General features: G+C 36.0%; 1 protein-coding gene across 1 annotated transcript in view; it reads right to left on the bottom strand.

The window, feature by feature from the left end:
* LOC143253800 (mitogen-activated protein kinase 1-like) overlaps positions 1 to 11,878 on the bottom strand; it is a 37,147-nt gene extending 25,269 nt beyond the window's left edge. The window contains exons 1-3 of the mRNA XM_076508199.1: positions 11,719 to 11,878; positions 9,499 to 9,625; positions 470 to 525 (exon numbers count right to left, since the gene is read on the bottom strand). Coding sequence (XP_076364314.1) covers positions 470 to 525; positions 9,499 to 9,625; positions 11,719 to 11,834 — 299 coding nt within the window. The 5' untranslated portion in view covers positions 11,835 to 11,878. The remainder of the gene's footprint in view (positions 1 to 469; positions 526 to 9,498; positions 9,626 to 11,718) is intronic.
* Between the last annotated feature and the right edge of the window lie 5,112 nt (positions 11,879 to 16,990).

Raw genomic sequence — 16,990 nt, 5'->3', positions numbered from 1 at the left:
TGGATCACATTTCTTCCACGAACACATTTCTCAATTACAGCCTTAAAACTTGTAATTTTTCATTTTTGAATCCAGTATATTCTCCGAGTTATGAATGATAGTTTTATTTAAAGTAGAGTCATCAAACAATGTATAAGAAGGCATTTTCCTCAATAGCTCAGCTAGTAAATGTTTAGGTTATGAGAACTGTAAAACTAATTCACTGTACTTCAATGTAACAAAGACTCAATGAACCCTTAATATTGGCTTGAATTCTGGTTAACTTTTTTTCTGCTAAACCTTATGTTTTAATTTACAAATCCATGTAACAGTTATATTAATTGACAAGAAAAAAGCCAGTGATACAAAACAAAAAACTATTACTATCTCTTAACATTTACTAGGATCTGATACCAGAGTAAAACTAAAGTCAATCTGGAAAAATAAAATATCCAGATGGACACAATCATCCTGTACATAAAAAGGATACACATCCTTCATCTGATCTATAGTTTCAGGACGAAGTATATCTCTTATGTCAATAATCTACAAAATATAGGGAAAAAAATTTTTTTTTGATAGCATAAATATATTTTACACTAGATATGAACAATAAAACACTGAATAATATAGAAACTCTTCCCCCAGACATGTTTTTGGAAATCATATTCCATTCAACTGCCCTATTTTCCCTTTGCTTTACTTAATTGAGGTTAACCCATATTTTGTAAATTCTAACCAAAATAATCTAGAATTTTCTTAAATTTCAACATCAAAATCTGTAAATTCAACAATTCATACATTTCTCTTAAATTTGCAAAATGTAGAGAGATTTATATAAAAAAAAAGTTCCAATGATAATAACTTCATATTAAAGATACCTTTATGTTTTCCAACAAGAAAATATAGATACAAAACTAATCAATATCCAACATAAAATATCACATCAGCACTCCCACCTACCAGACTAAATTAATTTGTACTGTATTATTAACATACTTGACATTTAATGTAACTTACTGAGTAATATAAAACATCCTTTTCTATTTAACTCAAAATAACATCCAACTTTCACTAATTTTTTGCAAAAAAATGATAGTTAAACATTAAGCCTAACTCAATACTTTCTGACCTTCCTATTCACTCTTCCTAGACACCTAGATAACATGAATAAAATGTTTTTTTATTTAATAGTAATAGATACCAAATACAAATCTTGAACAAACAATAAATCAGGTTTTCTTTTTCAACTTCTGAAAGTCACATCAAATTTAATTTTCATAATTTTTTTCCCAAACCAAAATTAACTCACAAGAAAGTTTTGACAATGCTATAAACAAATGGTCAAGGTTTAAACAGCTTCATAATAACAATAAAAATTTTCAAGTGTGAAACAAGAAGAGTGGTTGTTTGGTTGGTTGGTTGATTTAGTGTTTTATGGCACAAAGCAGCTAGGCTATCTGTGACAAACGTCAGGTAAAAAGGTAAAAATAAAGTAAATGTGGTAAAATACATAAAAGGAAATGAAGGTAAATCAAAACAGCATTGAAAAACATGAAAAGCATAAAACCAATGTTAACACCTACTCTACAATGTTAAGAGAGAAAGCAGAGTAAGAAGAATTGTAAAGGACTTTCTCTAGCATAATGGGAATCATCATAACCCACCAGGAAAACTAACAGATAAGTACAAAAACCACCGCCAGTCATCTGGAGTTGGTCTTTCCAGTCCTGGTTCTGGGTTATGTGTCATAACAGCCATTATCAAAAGGTAAAGTAATAAAAGTGTTAAGACATGCAGCAAAATTGCAATAACAACTCACCAGAACGACTAACGAGTAGTTCAAACTGATAGTTCAAACAGCAGCGTTAGTCACCTGAAGTTGGCCTTTCCAGTCCTGGTGATGAGTTATTTAATGTTCTGGCCATTTTCCAATTTCAAATTGAACTAGAGAGATTGAGACTCTTAAAAGGGAACCACAATTAAAAAGGTGTAATGAATAAATATCAAACACTTAAATGACATTAAAAAGATTAATGGCCATTAAAAAACAAAAAACTTTATCAAGGTGGACAGTGTCACTATCACCAATAACATTGTCCAATGTTATAGACAAACCCTGGGACAGAACATGTTTAAAATAGTGCCGTCCTTGAGAGTCGTAACGATGGCAGGAAAGTAGAATGTGGCTTACAGTGATTTTAGTGTTACACAAACTATACACTGGTGCAACAGTTCCAGAAAAAGAAAACAATGAGTTAAAAAACTGTGACCAACGCGTAGTCTAGTTAGAACAACTTCCTCCTTCCGAACCTTACGGAAGCTAGATGGCCAAAGCCCAATATAGGGTTTTATTTGGAAAAGCTTGTTGTCACGTTGCTCACTCCAAGTGAACTGTCAGTTGGCACAGAGCCGAGCCTTGAATACAGGACCATAGTCCATGTACGGAATAGGCACAGTGGTGATAGTGCCAGAGCAGATAGATTTAGTTGCTGTGTCTGCAAGCTCGTTCCCACGAATACCAACATGGCCTGGTATCCAGAATAACTGGATAGAAGTAGATATTAATGAAAAATGGGCCAGTCGGTTTTTAATATCAGTGAGAACATGGTGTGAGCCAACGTGAAGCGATTCCAGGGCCGGTAGAGAACTAAGCGAGTCAGTATAAATAGTGCAGTTGGAGTACTGCTTAGCATCAATATCATCCAGGGCAAGAGGTATGGCATACAGTTGAGCAGTAAACACAGAAGCTGTAGAGAGGATTCTACACGCAACCACCAAACCGCAACAAACCATGGCAGAGCCCACAGAATTATCTGATTTTGAACCACCCGTATAAATTGGAATGGAAAGACTGTTTGGAGGATGTTCAGTAAATAAAAGATGGTACTTCCAATTGGGAGTATCTGCCTTCCTCAGATGACTTAAAGAAAGGTCACAATTGGGGACTGTAATAAGCCATGGTTGGATGAGCTGACCAGTGGATTCTGCAATGTTATCCTAGGAGAGACCCAATTCATCCAATTGTGCCTGGATGCGAAAGCCAAGAGGAGCAATGGCAGATCATCTGTTCTGAAAAAGTATGGCCCACTGAGGAAGGAAAACACATCCTCAGGTGGGATGCTTTGGTAAGGAACGAAGTTTCAAAGAATATAGTAAAGGCAGTTGCAAACGATGAAGGTGCAGAGAAGGTCCATGAGATTTTACATACAAGCTTTGAACTGGGGAGGTGCAGAAAGCCCCAGGGCAGAGTCACAGTCCTCGATGGTGAATGAAGTCCAACATCTTTAAGGCCGAGGGTTTGGCAGAGCCATACACCATTGATCCACAGTCGAGTTTCAATCGAATAAGAGCATGATATATCTTTAACACAGAACATCGATCTGCTCCCCAACTGGTGATAGAGAGGACATGGAGGATGTTCAGTGCTCTTGTGCATTTGACCCGTAGCTGCTTTAATTGTGGTATGAAGGTCAGCTTACGGTCAAAGATAAGCCCCAAGAACTTGGTCTTAGGGACCACTGGCAGCAAAACTTTACTGATACGGAGTTCAGGATCAGGGTGACCACCCTGTTGGCGGCAAAAGTGCATGAAAACAGTTTTAGAGAGAGAAAAATTAAAGCCTTTTGCCGTGGTCCACTTCAGTACATGATTGAGAGCAGTTTGTTGTTGCCACTCAATATATCTCCTGTTCACAACTGACACGAGATGTGAAAGTTCTCGACATAGAGCCCGTTTGCAACAGTGAGAGCGAGTTGTTCAGTGATGGCATTAATTTTTATACTGAAAAGTGTGGCATGCAAAACACAGCCCTGAGGATCCCCAAGTTCCTGTAGAAAAGAATGGGAAAGTGTAGAACCCACACGAACTTGGAATCTCCTGTCCATTAAAAATTTTTTAATAAACATGGGTAAATGGCCACGTAACCCATATATATGGAGTTCACACAAAATGCCATACCTCCATGTTGTGTCATAAGCCTTCTCAATGTCAAAGAATATTGAAACAAGATGTTATTGTTTGAGAAAGGCTTATTGATTGATGTTTCAAGTCAAATTAGGTGGGCCATAGTGGAGCACTGTCATCAGAACCCACACTGGGTAGGCGAGAGAAGGTTGTTTGATTCGAGGAACCAAACAAGACGAGCATCAACCATCCTCTCTAAGGTCTTACAGAGACAGCTTGTCAAAGCAACTGGACATAGTTTGAAGGAACCTTGGGATCCTTCTCAGGCTTGGAGAAAGGCAGGACAATCAGGAAGAACATTCTCCTGCTAGATCTGGTTAAAAACAACCAGAAGGATAGCAAGAGAAACAGGAGATAGATGGTGCAGCATCTCATAGTGTATATCATCAGGTCCAGCCGATGTACTGCCAGACCAATGAAGGATGAGTTTGAGTTCCACCAGTGAAAAGGAATGATTATAGTCATAGTGACAATCAGCTAGAAAGAAAAGAGGTGATTACTCTGCCCGAGTCTTGATGGCTAAGAAGGTGGAAGAAGAGACAGAAGTGCTAGATACCTGGCAAAAGCTTTCACCTAGAGTATCAGCGATGCTCCGGACATCAGCTACAGCTTGGCCATCAGAGTAAGATCGAGAGGGGGACAGAATTGTTGTGCCCACTGACCTTTCGAATCCTGTCCCATATCACCTTGGAACTGGTGGTAAAAGATATGCTAGTTGTGAACTTAATCCAAGATTCCTTCTGGCTTTGACGTTTTGCCCACTTAGCATGAGCATGGGCCCGTTGGAAAGCAATGTGGTTCGAAAGTGTGGGATATCTACGAAAAGTATCCCAGGCCCGTTCCTTCTGTGCCATGTGGCAGGCAGGATTCCACCATGGACGAGGATATCGTGGAAAACGTGTCGAGGTTTTAGGAATACACCGAGTAGCTGCTTGTATAATACAGTCAGTTACCGCTGCCACACAAGTCGTCTATTGATGGCTGACTCACGATGGCAGGATGAAGTTCTGTGAGAGCAGTGAAAGTGGACCAGTCTGCCTGATCCAGCTTCCACCAGGGCAATGGGGTAGGGTGGCATCAACCACGGCCAGTCTCTCTCAAAAGTGTAGGAAAACGATCACTGCCTAGTGGATTATTGTCAACCCTCCATGAAAAGTGGGAGAATAGTGAAGGGGAGTAAATTGAGAGATCAATAGCAGTAAAGAACAGATTAGGTGCATGAAAATAAGTATAAGAACCAGTATTGAAAAGAGAAAGATTGCAATCAGAGGGCATACTCTCTATGGAGTGACCCTTCCAATCAATATCAGCACTTCCCCAAAGGGGATGATGCCCACTAAAGTCCCCCAAGATTAGAAAGGGAGACAGCAACTGTTGAACAAGACCATCAAGGTCCAATTGATAATATGTCTCTCCAGGGGACAGGTAGAGAGAACAAACAGTGATGGTACGACCCAAGAAAACACGGATGGCTATGGCCTCCAAGGGTGTGTTGAGTAACAAAGACAGGGTGGGGTACATGCTGATCAACCAACAGTGCCACCCCTCCATGTGCTCATCCATCACACAACCTGTCATTTCTGTACAGAGAAAATTGCCAAAAAGTGACTGTATCAGCAGGTTTCAGAAATGTTTCTTGTAAGGAAAGACACACAAGATGTAGGAAGCAATCAGTGTTTCGATGTCATCCAGATTAGAATGTAAACCTTGACATTTCCATTGTATCAAGGTGGCCATTTTTAATGACGGGTAGAAGTGGCTGGAATACCCTTCCGTTTACAACCATGTCTTTTTTCCTTACTGTCCTTATTTGGAGGAGGTCTATCAACCTCCATGGATCCTGCCCTGGGTCGATTGAGCAGATCTTTGTTATTGGAAGGGGATTCCAGTGACTGAGGACGCGAACGAATGATTGTTTTGCCTCTTGGGGTAGGAGAAAAAGATGTATCAGAAGAAATGCCTGCATTTGAAACTGAAGGATGTGAATCTTGAGGTTTGTTGGAATGTATGGGAGAAGAACGAAAGTAGGAATTGCGAGAATCATTGCAGTTGACACACTGTGGGTCCATGTCACGCTCATAGGCATTGTGGTCTTTGCCACCACAACGAGCACATGTCAGGGAACCATGACATGACGTCTTTGAGTTGCCGAACATCTGACATTGGAAACAGGGTTTGGAATGTACGGCCATACCTTGGAATTTAGACAACCTGCCTTGATGGTTGCAGGTGCACGTGGTGATGTAAATGTCAAAATGAGGATATTTGTTGGCAGTGTAACTCCATCTTTGCAAGTGAAGATGCACCTCACTGCAGAAATTTGAGTGGAGAAACCAGCGAGAATCTCTGACTTGGGGCCGTTCTTCAAATCCCTCTCAGCAGTAACTCCTCGTGATGAATTCAAGGTAGCATGAGGGGTAACCTCAATAGGTGTATCCCCAATTGCCTTTGAATTCAAGAGGAGTTCACTGTGTTGGGATGTGGATGTTTCAACCAATACGTCTCCAGATCGAAGCTTCTTTACTGACTTTGGAGAGCCAGCAAGTCCCTCTAGTCCCTTCTGAATAAAAAAGGGGGACATTTGCCCTAAATGTTTTTCTGAAAGAGGATGTAATATAAGAAAATGAGGTACTTGTGTTACAGATGTTGAAGATTGCTGCTCAGAGTCTTCAAGACGTGGTCGTTTACCTATTGACTGTAAATAGGTCAATAGCAAGACATTTCAGGAGGATCCATAGGAAAAAAGGAAAATTTCGGTACCTACTGTCCCCACACACCATGGAGCCCTATGAAGAAACGCACTACAATGTCATGCGAGGACACTGCAGCAATGCCAGGGTTTCGTGAGCACTATACCCAAACACCAGCATCGGACACAATGTCCACAACACCTGTTGAGAACTTCCAACACTAGTACTTGGCTGACTCTAGCCAAATGACCCAAGGGGGGCCACCCAAAGGCTGCTCGTCTACAGGAATTCAAGGCCAAAGTGGTGTGTTAAGGTTGGATCCCTCAACCACCAGGATCCTCTCCTCCCCTTCACGGGTCGCCACGCACGGCAAACACGTGGCTGGATGTTCAGATCCCAGAGGAGGTAACCAGAAAGAACAGAACCTTCCCTGGGAGATCCCCTCACCATGTACAGGAATCCACACCGAGGGGTAAGAAGAGTGTAGTACAAAATATAAACACAGAAATAAAAAGAAACTCAGATATCAACCATTTATAATGCTTCTTAGTCCCTCTTCTCACATGATTCCAAACACACAGAGGAACATTTGAATTTAAAAGTACTTTAGTAGAGTATTCTCTGGAAATTTTTCAAAACAGATCCAGCATTTCAGTATACAAATTATAGAAGTAGTAATACTTTATAGTCATAAGCATCACCCAAAAGACAGAAGATGAGGTCTACTTGTTATTAACTTCCATCCTCCTCCAACCACGTAATTCGAAGAGTACATTTATTTCAAAATTTAAAGCATTTTTAAGTAAATGTTTTATTCTAATTTTAAAATTCCATTAATTTCAAGGAATAATTTTGAAAATTAGCATACTCAAAGTTCTTGATACATAAAAAAAAATAAAGGATTTTTCAGAAGGTGTGGAAACCCTGTTAAGGAATTCATTATGAGGTTCTAGTTATGGTTATGATTCAATGTTGGCTTTCAATCCTTCAAGTTAGTTTATCTAATGTGAAAGTAAACACCAATTTTACTATTTCATGTTGTTCTACCTTTCATAAAAAGCTATAGAAATGAGTTATAAAGTAAATCACAAGTCAGTTTATGTTCTTTTTTGAAACTAATAAAATAACATTTTCCTGCATCATTATTTCTACTTATTTTTGAAAACAACTTTATTATAAATACTACCCTTGCATCAGTATCAATTATACTGATAATGGCACTTGTTCGCAAAAATTAAAATATTTACTTTTCAATTAATGAATTCTGAGACACAAAAACAAAAGAAACAACTTTTTAGTAAAAGAATCAGCTATTCAAACACTGAGTGATCACACGAGAAACAAGTATTAAAGCAGAAAGTGAGACTTACAAACATCAAACTGAATTTTGATATTTAACATAGAATTATACACATACTGGCAGAAACTACTACAATCCAAACTTACCCATCCTTAATTTTGCACTACTGGCTTGAAGAAGAAACAATCATTACAACATCAGCATTTGGAGCTTTGTCAGTTTTTGAACTTTATAAGATTTACAGTCACTTTCATAGTGCACCCAAAGCTCACAAAATGGAAAGCATTATGTAACACTGTCTTAAAACTAGAACCTTTTAAGCCACTCCCTGATGCACTAACCACTAGGCCATGTCTAGCCAATCTAAATAATTTTAAACAAGTGGGTTACAGAACAACACAGAGACAAAGTTACAGGAAAAAGAAGTTTACATTTTTACATTATTATTAACAACAATAAACATATGACACAGAAAAAACTGCCCTTAAAGAAACAAATTGTTTACAAACAATAGCATGACATTCATAAATTATCACTTTTTGTTGTTGTTTTTCAGTACTCTCCTGCTACTTTGGTTTCCGTTCAAACTAAATATAAAGATAATTCATAAAAAGGTTTTGTTTTGTTTTTTAATGAGGCCATTTTATCATGCCAAATTAAAATTAATAAATTCTACACCCACCAATTTGCTTTTACTGGCTCAGGTTCTCATTTGTTTATAACTATACTAGTTTTAATGAAACGTAAGTTTTTTCTTCAATAGTGACAGGTGAAAAACTTCACAACGAATTTCACAAAATTCAGCTAAAATTAAAAATCATACAAGGGAGAAGAGCACACAGGACATCATAAAGATGGTGGTCATTTAAATGGAAGTATGATGGGGTCAGTAGGTTTTGATTATATATATTGTCTAGAAGTAACATCACCTCAGATTAATAAAATCACAAAAGTAATATTAGAATAAATATTCCATTTGTTTGAAAAACATACAAGGAAAGATAAATTATATCCAAAAATCAATATTTCTTTTTATACATTCTGCTCCATCACACTGATCAAAACAGTTTATAGTTTTTACTGTTAATTCTGCTAAGTGCTATTACCTCTTTCACCCCAATGTGCATTTGTCAACAAAATTTCTCAAAAATGGCTAAATTGATTTGGACAAAAGATGGTACCTTTAGACTGTGACCCAACATAGGTGTGATTAGTTATTGGAAAGTCAAGGTTACAGCAATCTCATAAAAATCCAAAATTTCCCAAACTGTTAGTGTGGGAACCAATTTTTGTTCTATAACCGAGTCAAATATAATCAAATTTTGACAAAACTTGGTGGACATGTGCAGAATATTATTACTTACTTTTCTGCCAAAAATGATCCATGTCAACTGATAATGACAGACAAATGCACACATTTTTGTATTTTTTGACAGCCAAAAATTTCATTAATGAAAACACATCAAACAACAAAATATGCACAGAAGTACCCATATGATAATAAAAAACATCAAAGCTTATTTTGATACCAAAGTTCTATAGAGTAGCACATATTAAACTTACATTTTCATGTTTGAATCTGGTTAGGATCTTTATTTCTCGGAGAGTTCGTTGACAATACGTCTGATGCTCAAAAGGAGATATTTTCTTGATGGCTACTCTGGTTTTTGCAACATTATCTTCTGCAGAGCTGAAGTTGAAAAAAATCACATAATTAATTATTCAATCCAGAGAAAAAAACATAATAGCAGTGGCTGATGCAGTAACAAGAAACTCAGTCACTACTTTTTTTGAAGTTATCATTAGCAAAACATTACAAATCTACATACTGTTTCCAAGCAATGACAGAACCTAAATGCAGTTTACATATTCTCCCAAGTCTTAGGACTAAATCTGAGTTTCCACAATGTTTTTAAAAGTTGTCTCTGATAATAAATTCCAATATGTTGACTTAATGGAATAGTTATCAGAATAAAAGGGAATGTTACTGAAGTTTACAAATTCATATGTAATAATTCTTCAATTTCTGTGTTATATTCTGAAGATAAAAGGATGAAAAACAAAAATTAAATATATAAAAAAAGAGAGTATAGAGCTATTTTAATTTTTTTCTAACATGGTCACTGGCTTATGGGATAAATTACTGTCCAGAGACCACTGTTAATAACAATTGACAGAATAAATCTGTTCTAACAGATAAATAAAGATTGTGATTCAAAGCTAATATTAGCCTTCTAACAAAAGCTATTGTGTGTTGTTAAGTGCACCTTTTGGCCTTCTATTAAATTATTGGTATTAACATGGGCAGACTTGGAAAATAAAATTAATTTTATATCAAGACGCCTTGCATGCAGCTAGTGTTTGGATTTACACCTTCTTAGTAATTGTTTGGAAGATGTACAATGAAATAAATGAAACAAACAAGCTTTAAAATTCATCATGTCTCAGGGTAACAGTCAGTTTCAAACCCTCTCTTTGTTAACCTGAAGATGACCTAAGAATGTCGAAACATTGGTCTCCGCTTTATTAGTAAGTGTTAATACCAATACCAGCAGTCCTGAAATATAAGTTGGTGGTTTCCTGAAGTATTATACCTGTGTGGAAACTAGCAATTTACTAAAATTTAATAAGAGAATATATAACTTCTTAAATAATAAACAGTGGTTTTAAATTTTTACTTCTTGCAAGAATGACCATATACACTCTTGCTCTCCATATAAATCCCATGAAAAGGCTTTTTATTATTCAGATCACCCACCTCCTCAGTCTTATTTTTTTTACCACATAATTAGCAATAGAATTTATAAAGACACCTTTTTGTTTTTCAGAACTATTTATGTACCGATTTATTTACAGTTCCACTTTTTTTTTTTTAGAGTCTGTAATTAGTTACAAAAAATGTAATGAAAAAATATAATAAATATTGCCATTATTTTAACTAATTAACTCTGGGATTTCATATGTATATCGCCCATAAAATCAGTGATTTCAACCTTGTTTTATTATTTGGTTTTGTAGTAAGCTAAAACAAAATTATCCAATATAAAAAAAAATATGTGCCTCACTGATCCAATAGTAATAAGATACATAAAAACAAAACGGTAATTTGAAAATCGGAAACCTTCCAATAAGTTAAGAAACTGCTACAAGCGTCATCAAATATTCTGTATTTTAAAGCTCAATCAACTTTTTGAATGTTACTACAAAAATGATCAAATTTTTACGTATCTGTCAAACTCGTAAGCCTGTTTGTTAACAACAAAAACTGTATTACAAAAAAAAAGTTAGATTCGACAAGTATAAATATTAACTGTGGAATCAGTGATATTCTCCAATATTCTAAATTAAAAAATAAAATTCAATGACACTTTCTTATTACGAAATTGTTAAATCACGCCCTTGATCAAATACGACATACATGAGCCACCGTGCAAAAAGTAACAAACTGTTGTACTTCTTAATTTAGTATTAATAAACACTTTTGGGAGAAATAAGAAATAGTGTACATTAATTTTGCTGTGCAACAGACACGCAAACTGAGAATTCATCAACTTTCAGCACCGCACATCCGGTGTTTCTTGCAACCCTCTATAATCTATAACACAAGGTATCACAATTTCTTAAGAAATTTAGCGTTGTTTCGCGTGGCCACCGATTCAAGTGGTTGACGAGTACATGACTCATTCTGTACACTTACACAGTTAATCATGTTAGCAAAGCTTAATTATATAAAACAAAATATTAATTAAAATAAATTAAATACAGTTCACGATAATAACTTACACAACCATTCCATACGCTCCCTCGCCGATGTACACTAAATTTGTATAACGTGGTCCAACCTCAAAAACCTGTCCTCTCACCACTTGCGACAAATGATCTTTCGCTCCCGTCGCCATTTTGATACAAGGGCGCGGGAAATTAGTACTGGTGATGACATCATTCCCGGAATCTATTCAGTTGCAGCACTGAAGGTGTGCTTTAATTTCACTAGGCAAACAACTTCAGTCATTATCGCGGGTTGTGATACAAGTATTTCTACCTGTTCAAACTGCGTGGGTTTTGATAAAGTATCATTGTCAACTTAAAAACAAATAATAAAAAGTCACATTATGTATTAAATGTAAAAGAATAAAAGTGAAACTGATCTCATCCAGACCGTTACGCCGGGTGCTTAAACGATAAAATAAAATCGCTTATTCTCACACTGTAACATACAAATAAATATATGTTTAACTTTCCTTTCTACTCACATGAATAGTTTATCATGTATTTCATATCGTTCTTAATTTCAAATAAAATTGTGTAATACGTGATATTATCAGTGATTGTTTGTTTTTGAAATTCGTGCATAGCTACACCAGGACTATCTACGCTAGTCATCCCTAATTTAGCAGTGTAAGACTAGAGGGAAGGCAACTCGTCATCACCACCCACCGCCAACTCTTGTGCTACTCTTTTACCTACGAATAGTGGGATTGATTGAAATTTATAATGGCCCCGCGGTTGAAAGGGAGAGCATGTTTGATGTGACGGTGATTTGAACCCGAGATCCTCGGATTACGAGTCAAATGCCTTAATCACCTGGCCATACTTGGCCTTCATTGATGAAGTTTTTAGCTACAACCATACGAGTTGTATAGTTGGTCTAGTAGACAAGGATCTAGGCTAATAAATTTGAGATGGGTTGGACACCATTTTCTACAGTAACAAAACTTCAGTTTTATGTTAGCTCGATGTCTGAAGAGAAAGAATTGATGGGCCTACTCGGCCATCTTAAATGAAAACACTGCAATAACGATTTAAACATATGTACCTTATCGTAAAATATAAGCCATTTTCGATATCACTGATGTTTCTAAAAATCTCACAGCTAAAACAGTTTCATGATATCCAGAAAGATGAAGTCATACGTGGTCTGTTTTCTAATGATTTCATATTTTGCCTCCCATGAAGTTCATAATTGCAAATGGGGATCCGATTAGTCAAAAACATAATGCTTCGAAATCAAAACACTAAGTGGTATAAATAAATTGTTCTCAAGGTAAAACCCTTGTTTATGCAAAGGTGGCCTATCTAGAACAATAACTAAGCAAATCTGACGTAGGCACAAGGCTTAATTTTGGGAAAATAAATATTTGAACATGAATATTGCCAAATTAATATGAATCATGAAACTCTTCCATGAATAACTAAATTTCGGCAAACGTAATTTATACGTAATCCAGCATGTATATGATACACTGAAAATGATAACAAGTTTTGAAAATATTTAACTTCTGATTTCTCTTTCAGAAATGTACCATACGATTACCCTTATTTGTGCAGCGAATTTTCGATCTCAGAAGTGAAAGATATATGTATCCACCTTGCCCAGTCGCAACAATTGGCTGTTAACAATAGTTAAGTCACTCAACATGTGTGAACATAGTTCTTACAGGAACTTGTTAGTCATTAGAGTATTAAAGTCTTCTTTTACGTGCAGAGACTGAGTCGTTGCATGGGTCAAGACCTTCCGGTTTTCTTAAATCCTACAAGAAATGTTTTAAACTTAGTCGTTTAGAATTGAGTAAGTAGCTGTAGTTAAAATAATTAAGCTGTTAAGTTTAATTGTAACAATATACGAAGCATTTGATAACAATGAACTTTTATTTCATATATTTTTCAGATCTCATTGTAAATCAGTGTAATGAATGCTATAAACAAGAGGAAGCGAGTGAACACCAATTGGAAGCATTGCATTATATGCTAGATGTCCACATTATAAGCACTACATAATATCATAAAAAAGGCCAGCATGATAACCCATACGCATTATATCGAATTTATTATAAAATAAAACCAATTTGTCATTTATTTACCCAATTTACAAAATCATCTAAATCCTTTCGTAAATCAGCAACATCCTCTTCACAGCTAGCAACACCCAAGACCTTAATGTTATCTGCAAATTCAAGTAATTAATTGACAATTTTTTAATCTATGTTATTGATGTAAATCAGAAAGATCAAAGGACCTAAGACTGAGCACTGAGGTACCATTAATCCAGTTTGCCTGAACTCCATTTGCAACAATCCCCTTGCTTTCTTCTATCCAGCCACTCTTCTTCCCAATTTTCTAACTTATCCCCCCTACATCTTTCTGGCAAGAAAACACTAGAGTGCGTTACGAACATATTTACAATACACTCTAGTGAAGAAGAAAATTGAGTAATTTGCTTAAGCGCCTTACTGGGTGAGAGCAAATAACTATAATAATTATTATTTTACACATTAATTAAGTGAGTAGAAAACACACAATAAGGTTTAATAATACAGTACTATATACACATTTTGTAAAATAATAGAAGTTCGGTATTTATATTTTCAGATTAAATGTTTCCTTACATGCTTATGAGCCAGACAGAACTTTTAGGTTCTTGTAAGGTCATGAAAAGGATTTTGTCTGAAAATGTACATTGGAAATCTGGTTGATTGTCTCAGTAAATATCTTCATACGGTACTTTAGAGAACAATAAAATATTTTCAATCTGCTTTAACAATGACCACCGTGTACATAAGTCTTTGAAACAGCAAAATGCTATGTTCTATTTACAAACGCCTCTCGCTAGTACAGCGGTAAGTTTATGGATTTACAACGATAAAATCAGGGTATGATTCCCCTCGGTGGGTTCAGCAAATATCCCGATGTGGCTTTGCTATAAGAAAACACACACACACTCTGGCTCGGCATGGCCAGGTTTAACTAAGGCACTCGTCTCGTAATCTGAGTGTCGAGGATTCGAATCCCTGTCGCACCATACATGCTCGCCCTTTCAGCTGTAGGGGTGTTATAATGTAACGTTCAATTCCACTATTCCTTGGTAAAAGAGTAGCCCAAGAGTCGGCGGTGGGTGGTGATGACTTGTTGTGTTCCCTTTAGTCTTACATTGCTAACTTAGGGACGGCTAGCGCAGATATTCCTCGAGTAGTTTTGCGCGAAATTCAAAACAAACCAAACACACACTTTATATATGAAACTATTCTTATTGACACATCTAATGATTAGCGCCATCTCACCATTATTAACTAGCTAATACTACACTTTCTTGATGACGAGAAACCGACTTGAAGTAAAAATGTACCTGAAGATGACCAAGGAAGGCCGAAACGTTGTTTCCTGCTTTATTAGTAAAAATGTTAATACCCATACCAGCCGTTCTGAGATACATAAATACTACACTTTAGTAAGTGTGAGTAATTCGCGCAACGTCAGTCTAGTCTGATTAAAGATATAGTTTTATAAAATGCCTAAAACTTCCATAATTTTTATCACCATTAAATTTGATAGATTGAATTTCGTAATGACAAGAAGTCCACTTGAAGTAAAAATGTATATCAGAACGGCTGGCATGGGTATTAACACATATACTAATAAAGCAGAGAACAAAGTTTCGACCTTATTAGGTCATCTTTAAGATAACAAAACTGAATATGTCTCTTTAATATTATTTTAATGGATTCTGTTGTTGGACAAATGCTTTCGGATATTTGATAAAAAGAGTAACAAAAAGTCCAGCCCACATAACAATAATTACAGTTCTATTTCTCCAATTTCCATATAGCCCTAACTTAACAAATGAATTACATTTAAATTTAAATCAAATTTAAATGCTACTCTCGCATCTTGTTTTTGTTGTTGCTGAAATACAGACTCAGTAATCACATCCTTGAACTAACTTGCTGATAATAATAGACAACTTGATTAAATTATCTCCTGTTCTAAGTAAAACCTTGTGTTATTAATCCATCGATTTCTTCTTATCTCCACCAGCAGTAGTTGATATTTCTGTACTATTTGATCTTACAATTCATTAGTTTTTAGAAATGTTTAATTGATAGCAATTCCGCCACTAAATGAACATTTTCCATGAAGATGTACACCTACTTTACTTCGTATAATTTTATTGTTCTCATTCAAGAATTAGTCGCATGCAAACAAATCCATTATTTGACACTGACCATTTAGCTCGTTTGGCTAAGGTTTCTTTTTTCTTCTTTACTATTTTAGAAACTTCTTTCTGATGTAATACACCGAACTAAATAGATATGGCAACCACTAATACTTGCTTGTAGTTATAGCTCTCAGTTGGGAAGCTGTTTAATATTGTTAAAGAGTCTCTGTTCAAAGTACAATTGGATTCGTTGCTTTGTTTGTTACTCCATTAATTTACTTTGGAAATTATATTAACCTGTGCCCGTTATACCTCGGATGTTATCTTTCCATAACAGTCTGTTGTTGTTGTTTATGTTTAAACTGGGCAAGACTGTTGAGCTGATGTGCTAAATGCTGTAAGTTAATTAAGTAATAATGTAGTTGGAATCACACAGTAATGTTCTATAATTTAAGTGGCACATATTACTGATAACAGGTGTAGACCAGACGTGTTCATCCATTCTGAGTTGTAGTTATCTGCGTTTCAGATTAAAACCTTTGGGCTGATGCAAAGAGAAAATAGTGGTTAATTTGAACTATGCATTTGGAAATTTAGTTTCCAGATGTTTTGTAGTTGAAGTGATGTCCTTATGTTAATTTCTTATGACTTTATAGATCTAGGTTTTTAAAATTCTTCTGCACATCCTTGGTGCCTTTTTGAACTAACTAAATTGTTTACGACTATTTGCTATGGCTTCTCGGATCTTGTTTTCAAATAATTCCTTTATTGTGTAGTTAGTTTACAAATATTATGTTTCTTTCTCGATCTCTTTTCATCTGTTTACTCACTTTTATTACCATATTTTACGTATTGTAAGACGCTACATCGTGGAAGGGCCCGGCATGGCGAAGCGTGTTTAGGCGTGCGACTCGTAATTTGAATGTCGTGGGTTCGCATCCCCGTCGCGCCAAACATGCTCGCCCTTTCAGCTATGGGGGCGTTATAATGTTCGATCAATCCACTATTCGTTGGTAAAAGAGTAGCCCAAGAGTTGGCGGTGATGACTAGCTGCCTTCCCTCTAGTCTTACGCTGCTAAATTAGGTATGGCTAGCACAGATAGCCCTCGAGTATGTTTGTGC

Source organism: Tachypleus tridentatus, chromosome 6 (genome assembly GCF_004210375.1).
Source record: "Tachypleus tridentatus isolate NWPU-2018 chromosome 6, ASM421037v1, whole genome shotgun sequence".
Classification (NCBI taxonomy): domain Eukaryota; kingdom Metazoa; phylum Arthropoda; class Merostomata; order Xiphosura; family Limulidae; genus Tachypleus; species Tachypleus tridentatus.
Note: the sequence above shows the minus strand (reverse complement) of the source record. Positions and strands in the feature narration are given on the sequence as shown.